Genomic DNA, 15,406 nt, shown 5'->3' with positions numbered 1-15,406 from the left:
ATTTTTGGCATTTTCACATAAACTGCCAAATTCTGTGGACAAGTTCAAAAACCTTTTCTCCCAAGCTTCTAACTAATCATATAAACTTGGCAAATGATAAACCTGGCAGACTTGTCTCCTTCATCTGAGTCTTTCTTTTTGCACCATCTCTCCCTTTCTGCCTTCTCTCCATCTCTCACTTTCGACATCTAGTTAATTTCAGGGACATGAAAGGTTCTCGGCAGAACAAAGTCAGTCTTTTGTTTCCTCACATCAAAGGTTCAAAATCTCCTTTTAAGCTGCTTGATGACCGACTTTTAAAAGAGAGGGGTAGGTGGGCTCATCTGAAGAACAGAGAGAAGAGTTGACACTGGAAATAGATCAGAAACAATGCTCCCTCTCCATCCCATCGGTCTTCCTGGTAATTCTAATTCCAACATCCAGAGAAGTTTTGTAATGTCAACTTCAAATTAAGAGAAGGAACAAGTGAGGAAAAAGGCAATAATGAAGACAGATGGCAGTAAGATAGAGGAAACATATCTCTGTATATGTCAAGGTGACATATACAAGTCATTTACATTATTATGATACTGCCATCATCACCAGTGAGCAGGAGGGCAGAGCACCTGTTTCTTTTGAAGCTTTGCTTGTGTTTCCCTGTTTTGTTTCTGTAACATAAACAATTAAACACTGTCATCTGTCAAACTGAAATTGTTCCAGATTATAGAAAAAAGTGTCTTATATTTGAGCCAGCATGCATACTAGTTTCTAATTCAGTTGGGCTAATGATCCCTTCATTATCGTTTTACAGGCCAACTGAATTTTATACTTTGTTGATGGCCAATCAGCTGTCTTCCACTGACTAGCTTTGAATCTAATTTAGATACAGTTAAACTGCAAGAATGTCTTCTGTAAAAGAGGAACTGGGTAAAATTATAAATATGAAAAAAATATATATTAAATGAATCACACATGCTGGATGCATGGAACAGGCTGGGAGCACAAATGGCTATGGCAGTGCTTACACGTGTTATAGAGTTAAGGGATATTCTTAAGCATTCTGAAATGACATTTTCACTTTGGCAATGTCATGTATGTTAAGGTGAAGGTTTCGCACAAGGTAGTGTATCACTAGCTCTTTTTAGGGCCATTTTTGTACATGTAAATTGAGTTGACCATGGTTCAGATGTTAGAGCAGGTTCTCTTGTAGAACTTAACAGCCTATTTTTAAAAAACTTTATTTAGGTGGGGATCTGAAGTCCATAAAAATCTAAACAGGGAATTCATAGAGAAGTTAAAAATCTTCTTTAACTCCAAGAAAGAAACTGGAAAAATATGCAGATCTACAGAACATGGGTTAGAAACTAGTTAATGAGAACCGAGTGGAAACGCCTGGGGAACTGCATGCAGCTGAACAAGATTCGATAAGGGGCAATGGGAGAGTAAGCTTAAAAACAAGGCTCTCAAACAAATGACTTTCAAAATAAAACATGAAGTAACATAACAGAAAAACAGCTATTGCAGAGTTGAACACAAAAGTTTAATGTGGATGCTTGAAACTCTAAACACCAACAGAAACCAGAATGGAGAATAAAAGGACAAAAGACTAAGAAGGATACAAACTAAAGATAAAATACAAGCCTAGTGATCGCAGGAATCGACTAGAAATAACAGACAAGAAAACATGAACCTTAAACCATGAGACTAAAGATGTTACACACTGTGTGTGTTGTGTAAAATATTTACACTGCGGCTTTGTGAAAAGTTTGTCCTCCGAATCACTGGAAAAAAAAAAGGTTTGCATCATGTGATGATGAGCTCATCCCGATGTTTCTAAAAAAGAAAAGGAAGAGACAGAGATTCTGGGTTCAGCCAGTTGTCACGAGCAGCGAGCAACAAGGAGAATTTCCTGGGTTGATCCAGGAGTTGAAGCTGTATCATGAAAGCTTTCATACATATTTCAGAATGTCAGTGAGGCAGTTTAAATTCTTGTTGGCAGAGTTGGGACCACATCGGAGGAGGCAGAGAAATAATTTCAGAGAGCCGATTGACCCGGAGCAGAGTCTAGCTGTGTGTCTGAGTTAAAACAGCAATATTTTACTATTTCAATATCACTGTATATTCAGTACACTTGGGTACATAGCCAAGTGTTGTTGTATGTTGTTGATGCTGTGGTTTATTTGAAAAATCTGAAAAAACTAATTCTGCAAATATGTTCTGCAACATTATGCGGTTGGTGTGAACAGTGCATCTAGAATAGGTGAATCAAAATAAATATTTGCATAGATTTTCTTTATCTGATGTGTAAAGTGCAACGGAGCATTAGGGCCACATTAAGAAAAAAAATATTATTGATAATCTTGATGTATTGGTGTTGTATCACAAGACACGATAAGACGGCTGACCAATTTGTTTGACTAACTCGTCATAAGGCATTTTGTAGAGGATATCGGAGCCATGGTAGTTTGTTTTAAAACAACTGTAATCTTCACATTTTGCTCAGAATCAAATTTCGACTTTATTCTCAAAATGATCAGTTTTTTTTGTTTCCTAATGTGGCACCAATACTTGTTTATAATAAAGGCCTTAAGGGTTAAAGAATAAAGAAGACCTGGACAATAAACACTAAACGACTGAGCCCTGACCCCCATCGTGAGCAAATGCTTCGAGAGGCTGGTCAGGGACTTCATCTGCTCAGCACTACCCGACTCACAGGACCCTCTACAATTCGTATACCAACACAACAGGTCCACGGATGACGCCATAGCCCTGACACTACACACTGCCCTCTCACACCTGGAGAAGAGAGACGAGTATGTGAAAATGCTGTTTGTAGATTACAGCTCAGCATTCAATACCATCATTCCCTCGAAGCTGGAAAGGGGAACTGCAGGATCTGGGACTGAGCAGCTCTCTCTGCAGCTGAATCCTTCACTTCCTGTCTGACAGACTCCAAGTGGTCAGACTGGGCAGCATCACCTCATCCCCCCCTTATAATTAACACTGGTGCTTGACAGGGGTGTGTACTGAGCCCTCTCCTGTACTCACTCTACACCTAGGACTGCACGGCCACTAGCAACTCCAACATCACTGTGAAGAATGCGGACGACACTACAGTGGTGGGTCTTATCACCAAAGGTGATGAGACTGCTTACAGGGAGGAGGTCAGCGCTCTGACCCACTGGTACCAAGACAACCATCTTACCTTCAACGTTGCAAAGACAAAGGAGTTGATAGTGGACTTCCGGAGGTGCAGAGAAGCACACACCCCCATCACCATCAACGGAGCTGCTGTAGAGAGAGTGAGCAGATTCCGTTTCCTAGGTGTACACCTGGCAGAGGGTCTCACATGGTCAGTACACATAAACAAAACGGTGAAGAAGGAGCAGCAGTGACTCTTCTTTATCAGGAGACTGAAAAGATTTGACATGAGCCCCCGCATCCTCAGGACCTTCTACCGCTGTGCCATTAAGAGCATCCTCACTGGATGCATCACCACCTGGCATGGCAACAGCACTGCTTACAACGGCAAAGCTCTCCAGAGAGTGGTGCGGTGTGCTGAAAGAATAATTGGAGATGAGCTTCCCTCCCTCCAGGACATCTACAGGAAGAGGTGCTTGAGAAAGTGGGGAGGATCACCAAAGACTCCACTCATCCCAGCTAGAGCAGGGCGATATGACCAAAACTATTTATCACGATATACATTTGAAAATTTGCGATAACGATATAACTGACGATATAATTGACACTAGACAAAATACTTTCCAACTCCACAACTTTATTAGTGCAAAAAACCCCATCAATGTATTTTCACTTAAACAAGCAGCTGTTTTTTATGTGCATTAAAGTTATATAAAAATTTAACAGTGCAAATTCCTTGCTGACAGTTTAACCAAAAGGCATTTCCAGTGGAAATTGGCTGACATATCCTCAGCATAACCATGTATAATATCCACAAAACTTAAAGAGGTTATACACACACAATATGGTAATATCATGTTGAAGCACAGTACGTATCACTCCGCGAGGCTCCTGCCTACGATAGCCGTAATGCTCCGACAATCCATCAAGCGGTGGCTTCGTAGCTTAGCAAAGTCGTACTAAAACATTTGACAGATTTTCGAGCACCGTGTACATAAAATCGTTTCGAGGTCAGTAAACACAACCAGAATTCATACATAAGGCGCACGGGATTATAAAGGGCACTGTCGACTTTACAGAAAATCAAAGGATTGATTTTATGTGTGCCGTATTTTCCAAACAACACATTAATAACGACGGCCCGCTAGCATGCTCTACCAAAAATAGTGCTTTGTTGTGTATCTGACGGACAAAAGCTAAACTAGTTCCACACCACTGAAGTTGCAGCATTTTTACAAACCAATTCTGGTTCATCTGTTTCATTCAACGATCCACTTTCACTCTTCTCATTCTGCGTAGCCGCCATGTGCGTACGTAAACATAGGCACTGCGCATGCGCGTTTTACCCATATTCTATCGCGATATTTCATTTTCCCATTGTTGCCCAAAATTACACCGGTATTACCGTGAACGGTATGATATAGCCCAGCCCTAATCCCAGCCATAAACTGTTCAGACTTCTTCAATCAGGCAGGAGGTACTGCAGTATTCGGTCCCAAACAAGCAGACTTAGAGAAAGTTTCTTTCCATCAGGCCATTAGACTGCTGAACACTTCATAGACACCTCACCTTACTGGAACTTCATCATTATCGTAATGTTATGTGCACATTGAGCATTTTAGCATCTCCTAGCACAGTGGTTCCCAAACTTTTTTTGCTGGGCCCCCCTTTGTTTTATATGAAAAATGTTGCCCCCCCCCCACATCCTCCAACCACACCCATATTTTGCTTTATTGCGGTTTATTTCACACCTCAAACATTTAGTAAACAATTAAGCAAATAAAAGTAATCTGCAATAAATTACAGGTAGTAAGAAAATAAACTACTAACTCTTTTACGCTACGTCCACACCTACACGGATATTTTTGAAAACGCAGCTGTTTCGTCCACACGTAAACGCCGTTTGAAATCACCGAAAACGGAGATTTTTTAAAACTCCTTTTTTGCTTTTACGAGAATATAGAGTTCGTCACACAATGTCAAAGGTATGTGCCTTTTTTCACGTCACGCTGTGCGCCACATTATTGTTTACATGAGATGAATTGCAGAATGGCAGATAGAGACGAAATACTGTTACTGTTAATCTGACTGTCTTCAAGTTTTATACACAGTTACTGTCCCTCCATTTACAAAGGCAGAGGCGTCACGGTGTGATTGTTTTACGTGTAGCTGTTTGTTTGTTTTTCCTGTGTAATAATATTCAACATTGCTATCAATACATTTTTTTTTAAAAAACATAAACAACTGAGGGATACTGTTTGTCCGTGATTTGAACAGAGGGAACAAATTTGGCAGGATCAGCCTGATATTATTTTTATCCCACTGTAACTTTACTGTATAAAGAGCTAACATCTCCAAAATGTCAGGAAGTTAGTCATTACAACAAGTGTTTGTGAACTAAAAATCAAGAATGTGGGATACTGTTTGTCCGTGATTTGGAGAGCCCAGCGCGCGCTCCCGACGATGGGAAAACCAATTCTGCAGGGGAGACCTACCTTTGCACTTGTGCAGGTGAAATCAAAGGGAAGATTTGCTTCACCATATTTTCTAGTCTTTGGCTTAGAATGAAGTTGGTTTGGAAACATATTCAGCTATGCTTCATCTCCTGCTTTGCGTTTCTGTGGGCGCCCCGTGCTAGCAGTGTCCAAGCGTTTTGTTTTTTTCCTTTTCATACCGCGCCCCCCCTGCCATGACTCTGCCCCCACACTTTGGGAAGGTCTGTCCTAGTGGTTAGCTTGGAGACTGCGTCAAGTGAATTTTTCTGTGGCTTGGCTTGTATTCTTTCCTATTGGATGTTTAGGGTCACATGAGTGGGGTAATGCAGGAAGCCATTTTAATATTGGGATTTGCACAATGAGGCGAACCAGAAATCTCCCTGTTTAATCCTTCAGCATCCATCTGTGTTATGCCATTGAGAAGCTTTGTTTGTAAGTTTAAATTGTGTTTCATCTTTATGAGTAGTAAGTGATGCAAATTTTTTTGTTTTGATGCATATTTGGAGATATATAAAAATGCCCAAATCTGTTCGCCACGTGTAGCAAATGTATAATTCTTTATTTTCCTTTAGTATATTTCTTTTTTGTATTATTTTGTAGTTTCAAAAGTTCTGGGAAAGCACTGTAAGATGCATGTTGGTGAAGACAAACAAGCAAACAGCCCTCAACTTTACTTTCACGTCTGACTCATCAGTCAATGCTTTCAGTGCCTACTGCATATGTTTAGCTATCCATCACTTCGTGTACCAGAACCACGCACGCAGGGGACAGAATAATTATGCACTCCATACTGTACATAAATGCCACTTGTTTTGCACAATTTCCAACTGCCGACCTCTGTATATTTTATTTTCATTTAATTTTACACACACACACACACACACACACACACACACACACACGTAAAGGTGAATTGGAAGGACAATTTTTTTCAAACAAGATTTTTGCAACACTAAACGGACCCCCCTTTCCGCTTGTGCTAGATAGATGAAGTGCATCTTTAAAAATCCCATTTGAGTTGTACAACACAAATCTCACTTCAAAATTGTGAAAAACACACCAGAACTCAAAATATAAGAACCTGACAACATGGTGTAATAAGAGGACAACACTAATTAGGTAACTTGGCTCCTCCCCCTGACATGAACAGTAATTGTCAGGGCTAACTTTATTAACAGGACAAAGGCCATACACATACACAAACATGTATTTTGTGTGTATTAAAAGGGCAACAGGTGAATAAAAGGAACAAATTGAGTGCATTTTACAAAAACAGGATTGTTTTGTTAACAGAAATGAAAATAACTGGCAATATAAAATTATGTCCTCTTAGATCAGATGCACTAAAACAGTGTCAACAAAATGAATTTACCAATCTTCTAATAGTAAAATTCTAAAATAAATAAATGAGAAACCAAAACATACAAAATATCTTTTGTAACTCCTCCAAGAAGTACTTTGGAGTTATGTAGACTCCTCTACATAGGATTTTCTTTTTTCTTCAATGACACGCCCCGATTCCTCACAAAATCTCTGATGTTTTGAATAGAACGACCAGCCAGAGCAGGATCTTCTGCAGTTTTGCATTGCTGGCATTCGATAATAGTGGCCAGTTTTCCTTTTTTGATATGTTCGCCAAAATACTTCATTATCGCAGCAACCTCCGTGGGAGACCAAGGATGCTTTTTGACCCTCCTTGCATTTTCCAGAGAAGCTAGAAGCAGAAAAAAATAAATGTAAACAAACTACTTTTTAAACAATTTTTAAATTAAAGGGGACGTATTATGCTCAATTGTGTGAGTTGACATGGTTGTAGGATGCAAAAATAAGCCGAAGAATTGAGTTCTGCACACACTAGTTTTACAGCCCTGCTAAGAACAGTTAGTGTTTAGTCTACACAGCCCAAAGACGGCCTTTGCATTGTCCACGAGGACAGGTGCTGAGGCTGTGATTATGCTGGATTGTGCAAAATACACTACCTGGGACCTAAAAGAGCTCCTTTTTTAGTTGTTGAAAACCTACACTTAAGGAGTCGGGAGGCAATTCATAACCAAATATACATACAAAAGCAACAAAAAAAAGTGTGGGTTTTGCATAATATGTCCCCTTTAAGGTGAATTTGTTGTAACAGTGTTTCTTTGGTATAAATCCTGTAATGCTGACTGTTTAAATACTTATTACAATGGATGAATACATTTATTTAAATGTAAAATTCTGAAAGGTAGCCCACATTAAGTCAGAATTCCAATAAATAGCTATGGCAAATCACTATGGATGGAGAGCATTTTATTCCACACACCGTTATACAACAAAAAACATGTATAGCATGATATTGTAATAATTTGAAATGTATAACATATACTCAAACATTTCATATATAACTGTCTGACTCAAATGTTTATTTAAAAACAAGGGTGGACCCTGCCTGACCATGAGGTGGGCCTTCAGGTTTTTTCAGTGAACATAATTTTCTTCAAGACGTTCAGGTTACAGCCCACAATTAGCCAAACCAGCCCAAATTTTCCAATATTATCCAGATTCTGCCTATGGGAATAAGATGATGTTCAGAGTATGGAGATAATGTAGAAGCCCAATGGTTGAGGAATCCTCAAAATTAAAAACCCAAATCATAATATGTTCTCATTGCTTTGTTTATTAATTGTTTTGGTGCATTGCTGTTTTGAAAATGATAAGTATTTAAATGTATTACAGATTAAAATAGGCATAGGGAAAGTAATTTAAACATTTATCCCATTACTTAATACAAGGTATTGTTCCACATTGAATGTGATTTATGTTTTACCTTACCAAGTAGGTTAATATAATTGTCTAACCAAGTTGTAGAATTATGGTACGGTCCCTGGCAGAAAGATGAGCATAGTCACCATACTGGCTTGGGTGGTGTGGATAACTGGGTTCAAAAATGCATGAAGTTTACATTTGTGCTTAAGTGACTTTTGTATGCATGTCACCATTTACCAGATTGTTTATTTGTTTTCTTCTTACTGCTTGGCTTCATCTCCTTGTTTAGTATTCTGTTGGGTTCAATGACCTTACCCGCTCCATTTTTACTTTGTGCTGAAAAACAAAACAAAACAGTAAGCATATATTTGTTGTATTAAATCTCTTATAATGTAATGTCAAATGCTCCTGAATGTGGTCAAGCAACTAATGGACCTTGAAATCTTGAATATGGTTTCTAAGATAAATCCAGAGTCGCAACTATGACTTTTAGTTTAAGGTGACACATGTGAATGTGGAATATGGCTAGAGCTATTACAGCTGATATTAAAAGATACAAGGCTGAATTTTTCTCCAAACAAGACTCCGGTGTAGTGATGGGATTTCCGGCTCTTTTTAGAGATCCGGCTCTCTCGGCTCGGCTCACTAAAAAGAGCCGGCTCTTTCGGCTCCCGAACCGGCTCTTCAGGTTATTTTGTTGCTTTCATTCATTTATTATTAACAACAATATAAAATTATGCACAAAATGAATTACTAATGTTTAAAAACGTGTTTTCTATGTATATATGTTCATTATATAAATCTGCTTTTATTTATTCACTCCACATAAAATTTAAAAAATAAATTATAAAATACAAAAACCTACCATTTACAATTTAACTTTTAAAATTTAAACTTTAAATTTAAAAATACCCAGTGCTCAGCTCAGTGGGTAGACACACTGGCAGCTTCACTTATATCACACTTAATTCACTGTGTTTTATCTTCCCATCGCACTGATGAGTGGACAGTTTTCAGGTGCCCGTGCACCGGCTCTATATGATATCCTTTTCTTGCAGACTCTACACTCTGCCTATGTATTGTCAGTAAAATTTAAATGGTTCTAGATTTTGCTTCTTTTCTTGGTGTCACTCATTTTCTTTACTCCACCTTTCTAATGTGACGACATTGTCTCTTGTTGTTGCTCCCGGCTCTCTTTCTCTCTCTCTCCCTGCTGCTCTTTTCGTGTGCTACTGCTGTTGCGAGTGTAACTACCGCCCCTAGCTCCTCCCTCTGCTCAGAGGCGGGAGGGGTGCAAACGCAAGGCTCTGTTTGCGCCCCTCCCGTCTCTACTCAGCGCAAACACAAGGCTGACGTGCAGCGAAAAAAGTGAGAGAGAGGGCAAGAGAAAGTAAAAAAAAAAATCCACGGCTCCCAATAAGGAGCCGGCTCGCATCGTTCACTTCAAAGAACCAGCTCTAAGAGCCATTTCGTTCGCGAACGACCCATCACTACTCCGGTGACTGGTCAACTTTCCACTCACCACTGATTTACTGTAGAAAGAGGATGAGAGCGTAGAGGGACTACTTCAGAAGCGCAAACCAGGTAAATAAAGAGTAGTAGATCAGCCCTCCACACACCAACTATTTTCATCTCTCTTGATTAATCTCATCTCCTTCTGTCTCCTGCAGGGCAGCTTCCTTTCTAACATCCTTCAACAAACCTTCCTCACTGTCCCTTGTTTGCACATGCCCAACACAACCTCAACCTGGCCAATGTAGAACAATGTAGACATTTTTTCCAACATGTGCAGTCCCAATGATATTGTTCTTCCTAATCCTATCCATTCTCTCCACCCTCAAAAAGAATCCCAGCATCTTTGCTTTCCCCAAACTCACCTCTAAGAACTGCAATCTATTAAGAACTCTGCTGCCCCCTTACTCTACTGCACTCACTCTAGAGACTATATCACCACATCCTAAAAAGAACATTACTGGCTGCACACTGACTATAGTATTGAGTGCAAACTCCTAATCAACTTTTAAGCCTTCAACAACCTCGCCCCCGCCACCCTGAGGGATTGTCTTTACTGTCACTCTCCCACAACACTGCTAACACTAACCTCCTTACCCCCCCATCATCAAAATCATAAATCTGAGGGTACAATCCTTTGCCACTGCTAATTGCACCCTCTGGAACTTCCTCTGCTCATTAGATTCTCTCTAGAACTTTAAATCACAGCTCAAAATCACCTGTTCAAACTAGCATTTCCTACCTGACCATCCTCCAAAACTGACCTTTCTATTCTGTTGAGCTGGTCTTTAGAAAGATCCTTGACTTTCTTTAAATTACCATTTGGACAAAGGTAACAATCACTGGAAAAATGATAGTAATGAATTATCTTTTTTTTTTTTTTACATAAAGATAGCAAAGATAGCAAAAGTGTCTAGGAAGTAGTTACAAAGGTAAAAGCTTCAATAAATGATGACAAACACATACCTGGAGGTTCCTTGACAACTTTCTTCATCATTCTAGTATCTATAGAATCTGTAATAAAGTCTATTAGTCATGTGATTTCATAAATTGAACAAAGTTGAGACTAATCACATTGTACTTACCAATCTGTGGATATACAAGATTTCCTTCATTGACCTCACGCTCCGCTCCGACCTCCTCACGCTCCGCTCCGACCTCCTCACGCTCCGCTCCGACCTCCTCACGCTCCGCTCCGACCTCCTCACGCTCCGCTCCGACCTCCTCACGCTCCGCTCCGACCTCACTTTCTTCACTTGAATCTGTCAACTGTAGGTTATCTAACAAAATAAAAGATTGTCTTAATGAATTATAAGGTTATAGTGCAGGAAACGTGTATAATTCTTAACCTTAACACCACTTTACCTTCGATTTCAATCTCTTCAAGTGTTTTGCCTTGAAGGCTTTTGAGAGACCCTTTCTCCATGGCAATCAGTAGTTTGGATATTTTGGCAAGCTGGGTAGTAGCCTCTGGAAGTCTATAATATTCGCGATGAACACGAATATCATGACCTAGGAAGTTGGCAACTTGGTCTAACTCGTGATTCTTGAGGTTTAAGATCTGAGACAAAGTTGCGACATGTTTGCGCAACTGCGTTGAACGTAGGTGTTCAGGGTTTTCAGCCCCACATTCAGTCGCATAAATCCTCAAACAGTCCTGTCCTCTGTAGGGAGTCAGACAATGAGGTCTGGCAAACAGGAATATGTTTTCTGCCAGAACACCACAGTCTTGTCTTTTCTCTGAAGTGTTGACAAAGGTAAAGTTCAAATTTTGTCAGTCCAATTGCAACATCCTTGTGCAGGGTACTAGTGTCTCTCTCCTGGAAGCCATTCAGTGTCATCTTTGAAATTTCTCCCCCTCTTCTCCTGTTAAATAGTATTACATTTGCCATGGTAGCTTTACAAAGTTCACTGTATGATTTTGGTGAACTATGCTCTTCCAAGTCCTTCAGTGCTTGTTCTGTAGTCTTCTCCAGATGTCTATGAAGACGCTGAACATCTTCTGTAAAAGGAAGTGTGGAAGGCTTGTTGAAGTGCCGCTCGTTTAGTGTGGTTAATGCAGTATGGGAGATGAGTTCTGACCACTTTGTAGCATAAAGGGTTTTGAAACTCTGGGTTGACTTTATCAGTGCACTGTCTTCTGCCATCAGTGCTCTGCAATGTATAATATCACAGACTTTCTGCAGTGAGTGTCCCAACTTTAAAGCAAGGCTTGGAGTCGAGTAGCAGTTCTTTTCTTCATCATACCCACACACCTTCTTAACAGCTTTGATAACCACATTGAAATTTGCAGGTCTTACAGCATCCTCAAAAGTGTGTATTGAGCATTCTTTCCGAAGTGTGAGCAGAAGTCTTCCACATTCTCGGAGTGTCTGGCGAATGTAGTCAAATTTGGTGGGATCTTTCCCATGTTTGTTAAAGAATGATTGAGCAAGCTGAAGAATAGAGAAGTCACTTCGCACAGTAGAAGTTATTTCATCATCTTTCATGACAGCTAATATCTTCCAAACACCGGGGGAAACTTGCTGACACAGAGCTGACTCACTCATACAGGCCAGGGACAAGACCTTTTTTCGTCCCCCCTCTGAATTGGCCTCCACTGGTTTTGAAGAACATTTACGAACATGTCTCCAAAGATCTCTTTTAAGATATAATGCCTCGCAATAAATGCAGTGAATATAGTCTTTTCCTTTGTAGGGTTTTTTTGATGTGCGTCTGGTTTTTAATGATCCAATCCCACTTGCGATGACCTCCGAGTTATGTCTGTGGTTTCCTTTGTTTCGCAGCTTAGAAAGCATTTTCAAACGGTCTTTGGACTTCTTGGGAAGACTTAAAACTCGAGCAACATCTGCATGTGATTTCTCATGAGTTTTTAAATGACGTGTAAACTTTGTCTGTAGTTTTCCACAAATGTAGCAGTATGTTTTGTTTCTTAGTGAGGAGGATGTTTTTAAGGAATCTTCAGCCGTAGTATTAGAGTCATCAACAATGCCTTCAGCATCAGACTTTTCTGCTGTGGCAATAACCCCTGATACGTTGAGCTGTCTTGTGCCAATTCCATCTTCAGATATTGATTCGGCATCTTCTGAAATTCTTTGTCCTACTCTCTCTAAAAAACTTTCTAGGCGAGGTCTTTTCGTTTTGCAAGCAGATTGACTGCTGGAGATCTCAGAGTTCTGTACTTGTTTGCAACTTATATTTAAAGGCTCTGATTTGTTGTCCCATGAGCTGTCTGAGTCAGCTATAGAATCTGGCACATATTCCTCTTCTGATGAAGCCCCCTCACTTGAACTATCTTCACTAAAGACCTAATAACAATCAAAAACACAAAGTAAGACTTTGTTTACCTTACATATTTTACTGAGAAGAATTCTGCAAAAACACTTACCTCTGGAAGAGGTTCAGTGAGGTTCACCTTGTGGCTAACATAACATCTTTTGTGCCAGGACTGGTAGCAAACTAGACAGAGAAAAAGTTAATAAAAGAAAGGTAGTTAAAGCCGCTTTCCCCAATTTAAAAAAACAGGCTAGATGGAAGCATAAACACAGTCAAGAAGGCTCCCCCCTCCCATTGGATATTATCCATAGGCCACACCCCCTGGTGTGCTTTGCTGCTAAACAGGCCAGTGCATAGTGTGGTGGAGCCATGTTAATGTAGAATTTAAGGAGTCAGGAAAGACTGTTCTATCGTTTTTCTGGACTGAGCCATGTTATTGGCTGATGGTTTTAGACAAATGCAACAGAACCACTTCATTTTTTTTTTCTTTAATCTCCAAACAACATTTATAGCTATGCTTTGTTAAAATGTTGTTATGAACATGAAAAAAAAATATGTTAAGCTAACTTGTTTTTGCAAATTGGGTATAGCAGCTTTAATAATGACATGGTAAGTAAATATGTAAAAAGTGCAGATGTAAAAGGTTCATTATGAACATATATCATATTTACTTATGGATTAGTTTTTATAGTGTTCCTTATGGATCATATTTAAGATATTCTAATGTACCCAACCTTCCATAATTAAATAATTACCTTCACATCTCACACCACTCCATTTCAGAGGCGAAAAAGGTCCTCCACATGCAAAACATTTTTCTAAACTTGACATTTCGTCAGGGACTAGATCATGATCGCAGTCCTGTTTGGTAAAAAAAAACAAAAAACAAAAAAACAGTGTAATCAAAAACAAAATTCATACTTTTGTGATGTAAAATATCACAACCAAATAGTTGTTTTGGTTCCTCTTTAAAAAGGAGTTAAGGACGGAAGGAAAAAAAAAAAAAAAAAAACAGGTTCAAGTGTTACTAAAACTATTAAATCAATTTTTGTAACTTTTGCAATGCAAAATTTAAAGGGAAAAATACCTGCTGTATATAGATCAATTTTCAAAACAATTTGTTCTTCTAGGTTTTATATTATGGTATATATTACAAAACCACAATGAAAAGAAAATTCATTGTGGACCCACAACACCCAAAAAAGATTAGACTTACAATTTGTTCTTTCTGAAATGAGAAGATGTGTCCAAAGTTTTGACTGGGAGTGTAAAAAAGTATAATTAAATCATGAAGTCATGAATCCATCAAGACATAACGGATGGCCTTTACACAAATGTGCTTAGCATTAACAGGAAAGAGTTTAGCGATTGTTTCGGTTGTATTTACATGCTCCTTCCTATAGTAAGCTTCATTCTTGCTCCTTGATCAGCTGAAATTCAAATATGCGATCTAACTACATCAGAGTTCATTTCAACCAAGCCGAGAACTACGTCTTTATGCAAACCAGATTTAGGGTTGGGGTTTCATACTTCTTGTTTCAAATCTCAGTCCTCCTAATGCGTGCATCTTACTTGGTCAAGATAACCAAGGACCCACATACCTCAATACTGCCTAATAACTAGCACCTCAGTCTACAACTAAAACAATCTGACACTGAAACTCCAATTTACCTTTGTTGCGTCGTTAGGAGAGGAACTGGCTGCATTCTCATCCACAGCCTGAGATGGCACCATGTTGGATTTCTAAGGAAGAAGCGTGAATAATGAATGGCAGTCTTTGGGTCTAGCCAAGATGAATACAGTCCTCCTAATGTCTGGACCTGTCCAGTTGAGTAATACACAGGACCCGTGTGTGTATGCACAATTGCCAGAGTAACTCTCATTGATCTGAATTCATTTCTAAACTCAGTCCTCCTAATGTCTGGACCTGTCCAGTTGAGTAATACACAGGACCCGTGTGTGTGGGCGCACTTGTAGGTAGAACTCAGTTGTTTATACTTCCTGTTTCAAATCTCAGTCCTCCTAATGCGTGCATCTTACTTGGTCAAGATAACCAAGGACCCACATACCTCAATACTGCCTAATAACTAGCACCTCAGTCTACAACTAAAACAATCTGACACTGAAACTCCAATTTACCTTTGTTGCGTCGTTAGGAGAGGAACTGGCTGCAATCTCATCCACAGCCTGAGATGCCACCATGTTGGATTTCTAAGGAAGAAGCATGAATAATGAATGGCAGTCTTTGGGTCTAGCCAAGA

General features: G+C 39.5%; 1 protein-coding gene across 4 annotated transcripts; it reads right to left on the bottom strand.

Moving 5' to 3' along the window:
* Positions 1 to 6,735: 6,735 nt before the first annotated feature.
* Positions 6,736 to 15,352, bottom strand: LOC112430866 (uncharacterized). Of its 4 annotated transcripts, XR_013094626.1 has the most exons (9): positions 15,285 to 15,352; positions 14,817 to 14,888; positions 13,901 to 14,006; positions 13,258 to 13,328; positions 11,235 to 13,177; positions 10,955 to 11,149; positions 10,836 to 10,883; positions 8,595 to 8,693; positions 6,736 to 7,329 (listed from the first exon to the last, which is right to left on the bottom strand). XR_013094626.1 is itself a non-coding variant. In XM_076877700.1 (5 exons), the coding sequence occupies exons 1-5, from the start codon at positions 11,293 to 11,295 to the stop codon at positions 7,094 to 7,096; spliced, it is 639 nt and encodes a 212-aa protein (XP_076733815.1). In that variant the 5' UTR covers positions 11,296 to 11,505; the 3' UTR covers positions 6,736 to 7,093. The 4 variants fall into 4 exon arrangements, 2 of the variants coding, with proteins under 2 accessions (XP_076733815.1, XP_076733816.1); XR_013094627.1 differs by lacking the exon at positions 8,595 to 8,693; XM_076877700.1 differs by lacking the exons at positions 13,258 to 13,328; positions 13,901 to 14,006; positions 14,817 to 14,888; positions 15,285 to 15,352 and having other exon boundaries at positions 11,235 to 11,505.
* Between the last annotated feature and the right edge of the window lie 54 nt (positions 15,353 to 15,406).

This window comes from Maylandia zebra, linkage group LG19, assembly GCF_041146795.1.
Source record: "Maylandia zebra isolate NMK-2024a linkage group LG19, Mzebra_GT3a, whole genome shotgun sequence".
Lineage (NCBI taxonomy): Eukaryota > Metazoa > Chordata > Actinopteri > Cichliformes > Cichlidae > Maylandia > Maylandia zebra.
Note: the sequence above shows the minus strand (reverse complement) of the source record. Positions and strands in the feature narration are given on the sequence as shown.

Coding starts and splice junctions, on each gene's coding strand:
- LOC112430866 (XM_076877700.1), bottom strand. CDS start 11,295: ATGGAGAAAGGGTCTCTCAAAAGCCTTCAAGGCAAAACACTTGAAGAG. Junction 11,150..11,234: donor TGAAGAGATTGAAATCGAAG/GTAAAGTGGTGT, acceptor TTATTTTGTTAG/ATAACCTACAGTTGACAGAT. Junction 8,694..10,835: donor AGTTGTCAAGGAACCTCCAG/GTATGTGTTTGT, acceptor TTTGTTTTTCAG/CACAAAGTAAAAATGGAGCG.